Genomic DNA, 5,635 nt, shown 5'->3' on the forward strand with positions numbered 1-5,635 from the left:
ACAGCCTCTTTTGTTTTTTTTTTAGCGAGGGGCCGGTGTCATGAGCACCGCAGATTTTTCTTCCTTTTCCATTTCTTTTCCTATTTTGGATATGTGGATTTATGGGTGACAGGCATGGGGATGAGTAAGAACCAGGGGGAATACGATCTTGCGTTTAACTAAATTAGCTGAGAAAGAATATACAAAGTACTGTGGCATTTTTGCTAATGACGATGGCGATTCTCAGATGTGAAAGGACTGAATACAGCATCTAATCATGCATTGCTTATGACTTACAGGTGCGTGTTTGGAACCACGTAATGTACACGGATTTGTATCAAGTCACTGAGCGGCCGCAGACGTGTTTATTACCGTCCAAATAGCCCACGTGAAGGGACTAGACGCTGCTAAGACGCCAAGAGAGAAACAAAAGAAGCATCGTGTAAAATACGCACAGGATGGATGGGGGCCAAAGGAGAGGCATTTCGCCATATTGTCGGTGAGCTGCCGGAGGGGTGGGCTTGGTCTGAAGTGGTTCGAGATCTGCGAGTTGTGTGCCTGGTGATCGATCCAGCGCCCAATGGGGTTGCCCGGTTGCAATCTGCATGCCAGCGAGGCCCAGCGGCAGAGCATGAATGTGGCTTGTTTTGGGACGATGGTTGATGGTTGTCTCAGGAGCTGCAGATTGATGGAGCCGGCGGCAGGATGGATTACGACGCTTTTTGCTGCTAATGAGGATTTGGGTTTGATTCGGTTAGGGGAGCATGAATAGCTTCAATGTATTGCGAGCAGCAATAGCAGCAATAGCAGCAACAGTCTCCAGTCTTGATCACGTTATGATGCAACGGTGATGATGAGTGCAGCAGCGCTGAGCGCCAGCCCTGGCTCTAACTCAGAGGAGACCGCCGTGGCCTTGGGGAATGCGGGGAGTGGGTTCCGAGCGCAGTGCCCCTCTCAGGCGACGCTAGGCGCGCCTTAGGGGAGTGGCTAGCAGGGCCTGTAGCGGTTGACGGGCCCCAGCTCAGCGTAGCAGCACAGCACAGCACAGCACAGCACAGCTCCGTGCTCGACCGCCCATTGACAGCACGGAGTATTTGCTTCGGCTCCCGGAAAGCCAGCAGTTGCCGGCCCCTTAAGCCAATTGAGACTTGAACTGCTGCTGCTGCTGCTGCTACAAATACGGCCCGGCGCCTGTCTGGACCGGCTGCGCTGCTCCAGGAACACATGACTGACTCTGCCCAGGCGGACTCACAATTCCCAACAACTCGCTTCTTGGTGCTTCGATGGGCTCCCTTACGATGGCTTCATCGACAATTGCTGTCGCCTCATGCTAAAGTCACATTCCGTTTTTGCCGTGTGTTTGTTTGCTTTGCGCCGTTGTCTGTTCACTCTCCCCAACAACCCCAGTCTTTTCTCTTGATTTCCCGCCATTGTCTCTTTTAAGGCACCTTACTCAGTCTTTCTGTTTTCTGTTCTGAAAATAGCAAAAGAAGGCCGTCAGATCCTTGAATCATGGCTCGTTTCGTCGATCTTGATGACGAGGACGGCCAGGCGCAGTCAATGGCTGCTTGGCCGGCGGGCAACCCTCTGGCGCTGCCCGAGCACGGATCGGCCGTGACTATGGCGGTTGGGGATGGAGATCGATCGCGCAGGTTTCCCAGCAGGAAGAGCACCATGACGGAAAAGTCGCAGCAGAATGGAGAAGAGGCGGCGGCTCACAGTGCTATGGAGGAGGCGTTTCAGTGTTATCCGTATGACTACCACCTCTTGATCCCATTACAGAGAACAAAAATCTAACTATATGTTTTCTATCTAGCATCGTCGTCGGCATTATTTCCCACATTGATCTCAACACCCTCGACTCATTGGCCCGTGCGAGCCGCTTCATCCACGATGGCCTGATCCAATATCGAGCGAGCCTCATGGGCGCAACGCTGCGCTGCTCTCGAGAGGGCGTCGCGATCGACCCAGAGCAGACGCTGCGATACCGCGCCAGGGCGACAGACTGGAATTACATGCAAGACGACAACAACTACAACGGCAAGGCGGGCAGCTGCGCTCGCGACATGGTGGCCGAGTGCAGGAGATGCGCCGACATTATCTGCAGGGTGAGCTTCTCACGGTCATATTATTGAGCAAATTGCTGACTTTGTTTTGTTTGAATGCCTTAGAATTGTGCTATAAAGCCTCCTCTTATTGCTGCTCTGCGCGAGCGACACCGCCGGCTCTGTGTCACTTGCGTCAAAGCTCCCATTGCCGCGCTCGCCGTGCCGGCATTGGATACATCTCTGCCTCTGGATTCAGATGCCGTGCAGCGCGCAATCTGCCAGTGCGACACAGAGGGTGTCTGGTTATGTCAGCCTTGCGGGCATAGCATTCGCAATGCCGACCACGATTATAAAGCGTATGTGTTTTGCTTCTTGCTCAGCGCGAGTTTTTTTTTTTTTTTTGGTAGCTAACACAACGGACGATGTAGCATCTGGCGCTGGCGTACCAAGTACGGAGGCTTTACAGGCATCGGAGACGGCGACCGCGGCGTCATCTGCGGCCGCGAAGAAGCCTGCCTTGCTGCTCGCGAGCGCGAAAACGAAATCGACTGCGATGCCGAAGACGCCCGCGGCAGCACCCTGGCTCCGTGGTCGACCGGGTCCTCGTCCGGCACGCCGAGCCCGGGCCCACAACACGCCGGCACCACACCCCCCGGCGCCCCCGCCGGGTTTCCCTTTCCTTCAAACGGCACCATCGAGTCCATCATTGACGAGATCCGCCATCAGCGGACGCCCTCGCCGCAGCTGGGGCCGGGCTACGAGAGACACGAGATCGAGGGCATTGGCGGCATCGTCAAGAGGAAGCTCGTCCGCATGGTACGCGTGGGGGCCTGCGTGCCCGAGTGGGAGGACGAAAAGGGCAGCAACAGCAAGATTCTGGCCCGGGAGGTAAATGGCGCGGCGCGGAGCTGGTGTGGCTGGTGCTGGAGAGTTATTCCTGGCGAGAAGGATAAGAGACAGTGTGCGAAATGAATACATGGAGACATGGGTTGAATGACCTAGACGGCTGAAAATGGTCTTGATGATGGCGTTCCTTGTTATTTCCTAATGTCTCTCCCCTCCTTCTACTCTTTTATACAGGCGTTTTCTAGTGGGAAGATTTCAGAGCAGCAGTTTCTGGTCGAGTGAACACGGATGCAGAGAGTCACGACTTTTACTATATAATATTCCTCAACGATAATGATAGTACCTCCTACACTAGAGACGAAATCTCACTCAAAACTTTTTATATATCATGTATGATGCATGTCTCGTCATGAATTTGTTCTCTGAAGCTTTGTATATCGTACACCACGCTCAGTTCCCTTTTTATCCTTTTCATGCCCACCTCCCTCTATGTATACCAACGTTGCCCTCATTTTACATTCATCCACATGTCCGTCGATTCACGCTTTCTTTATACACAACAATACCCTCTCATCCTTTATTTCTTCTCATCTTCCAGCCCCATCACTCATGCAAATGCCATCCTTATAACTCTCCCCGGTACAGCATCTCCGCCCTCCTCTTCCGGTCCTCCCTCGCCTGCGTCCTCTTCGGCCCCCACCTCTCCATCTTCCTCTCCATCTTCGCCTTCAACCACTCCAAATGCTCCGCCGGCGCCGGCGCAGCCATCTGCACAAAGACAGTCGAGCACTCAAACTTCCTCGCCAGCTTCTGCACGCTCCACGTCAGCGGATCCTCGGCGCGCAGGCGGCGCATCTCCTCAATGTGCTCCTTGGTGAGGTTGTATTTCGGCTGGCGGCGCTTGTAGCGCATCTCCGGGGGCAAATCGCTCTCTGCCGTCACGCTGCTGCCGTTGTAGGCGGTGGGGTCGCTGCCGCTGCTGCGGAGGCGCAGGATGGCCTGGCGGCGGGGGTCGTTGCGCGGGAGGAAGATGAAGGGCGTGTGCTCGGGCGAGGCCTCTGATGATGGCGGGTTGTAGATGATTGAGTCTGTTGCGGCGGAAGAGGTGCGCGATGGGAGGAAGGAGTCGTGAGGGGCGATTTTGAGGGCGCGCTTGGTGCGGCTGGTGGTTTTGTGGCCACGGGAGGGTATTAGAGGGAGAGGAGCGGCGATGGCTTTTGAGGAGGTGAGGAGGCGGAGGGGGGTGAGCAGCTGCGATGCTGGGCGGACGAAGAGGGTGCGCAGATCCATTGTTTATGTCTTTGTTGATTTCTTTTTTTTGCGGCTTTGGTGGAATTGGTGATGCGTATGTGTGGTGTTGAAAGTTCTCTGAAGGGTCGCCAGTGGTGGGATTTATGCCAATTGGGCGATGAAAGATTCGATGTTATGATTTTAAACAGGTTTGAGACCGAGTCTATATTTCGTTGAAGAAGGCTAACTGGCGCCCAGCAGTCGGATTGGGGAGCTGGCGTTTGGATTCCCCCTCGTCGGCGTAAACTGATAGCTGCTGCTTGCTTGGATGTCTAGATTGAAGGTTTTTGCAAAACGAACGATATCAAATTATGTAAGCAGTGATTATCTAAGCTTTTCGTAGCGACATGTGAGAAAATGTCACGTGGGGCTGCGTTCAAGATGGCTTTGATACATGGAGAAGAGTGTTATTAGAACAAGGATTCTTATTTCAAAAAAAAAAAAAAAAAAACTACTCCATTGTTACAATTCGAAAATTGGAGCTGTTGACGTTCAATTTTGAAACTGTCCATGAGTGAAACTGGCCTCACATGTTCTTGAACTCAATCAAGCAAAGTCGAATCTGGCAATTGGCTTACTAAGATAAGTCGGCATCGTTACGGTCTAGAGCTGAGCTGCCAAATTTTAGCACATCATCTGAGCAGTCCCAGCCATCGCCATGTGCTACAGGCGTGCGACTCTTTGAATCCTTCTTCGATCGAGTCTAGAGCGCCCCTAAACAAAGGGCTTGAGCCATTTGCCGATCCAGTCAGCGCCAGCAACCTCCACGATGTCCAAGTATGCCCGTTCTCATCACGGACCGGGCAAACTACTTTTCGTGATCGAGGGACCTTGCATAGTGCCATGTGACGTCGACAGCCTCAGCGGATGGCTAGTGCAGCGGTTCCGGCGTCATCTCATGGAGAGATTTGCCTGCTTTTGGTGTTGCTGAGAGACGAGCTTAAGTGTGTGAGAAGAAGAGGCAGTACTTGATATGGATTTCCCCGTCTTTTCTGCTCTCGCTGCGGGGGAGCCCAAAGATCGACGACGATGAAGAATCCAAGGCCATAGAGAACCCGAAAAGTGGAAATCGAGATCAACGAGGCTGGATACGGGACGAGCGGTGACAGAACAATTGGGTCACGATAGACGCTAGGTTTGTCTTGATAGCCCCGAATAGCTTGTACAAGTACGACGCATGATGCGCGAATGCATACCCTACTGCCAGGGTTTCGCAGCGATGGCCCTTGTTTCGCTGTATATTTTTCTTGCTCACTTACACTAACTTGACCACCAACCTCCCTTTAGACAAATATCTAGGTGTGCTATGACTGTTCTGGCGTATCAGTAGCTCCTCGTTATTAGTGTGTAACCAATTATGCGGGAGAAAAAGAGGTGCGCTTTTGTAGCGGCTTCCGGGATGGTACGTTGGTCCTTGCGGAAGGCGGAAGAGGAGGGGCGAGCCATCATCACGAGGACCGAAAAAAAAAAAA

General features: G+C 53.0%; 2 protein-coding genes across 2 annotated transcripts; one reads left to right on the plus strand and one right to left on the minus strand.

Moving 5' to 3' along the window:
- Window positions 1-1,491: 1,491 nt before the first annotated feature.
- On the plus strand, window positions 1,492-2,999 carry TGAM01_v206990 (hypothetical protein; the record flags this gene model as incomplete). The annotated part of the gene is made up of 4 exons (XM_024549991.1): window positions 1,492-1,730; window positions 1,796-2,087; window positions 2,151-2,383; window positions 2,456-2,999. The coding sequence occupies 4 exons, from the start codon at window positions 1,492-1,494 to the stop codon at window positions 2,997-2,999; spliced, it is 1,308 nt and encodes a 435-aa protein (XP_024405300.1).
- A 498-nt stretch (window positions 3,000-3,497) lies between these two features.
- Window positions 3,498-4,163, minus strand: TGAM01_v206991 (hypothetical protein; the record flags this gene model as incomplete). The annotated part of the gene is made up of 1 exon (XM_018810947.1): window positions 3,498-4,163. The coding sequence occupies one exon, from the start codon at window positions 4,161-4,163 to the stop codon at window positions 3,498-3,500; it is 666 nt and encodes a 221-aa protein (XP_018655834.1).
- Window positions 4,164-5,635: the final 1,472 nt, after the last annotated feature.

This window comes from Trichoderma gamsii (genome assembly GCF_001481775.2).
Source record: "Trichoderma gamsii strain T6085 chromosome Unknown Scaffold_24.2, whole genome shotgun sequence".
Taxonomy (NCBI): Eukaryota; Fungi; Ascomycota; class Sordariomycetes; order Hypocreales; family Hypocreaceae; genus Trichoderma; species Trichoderma gamsii.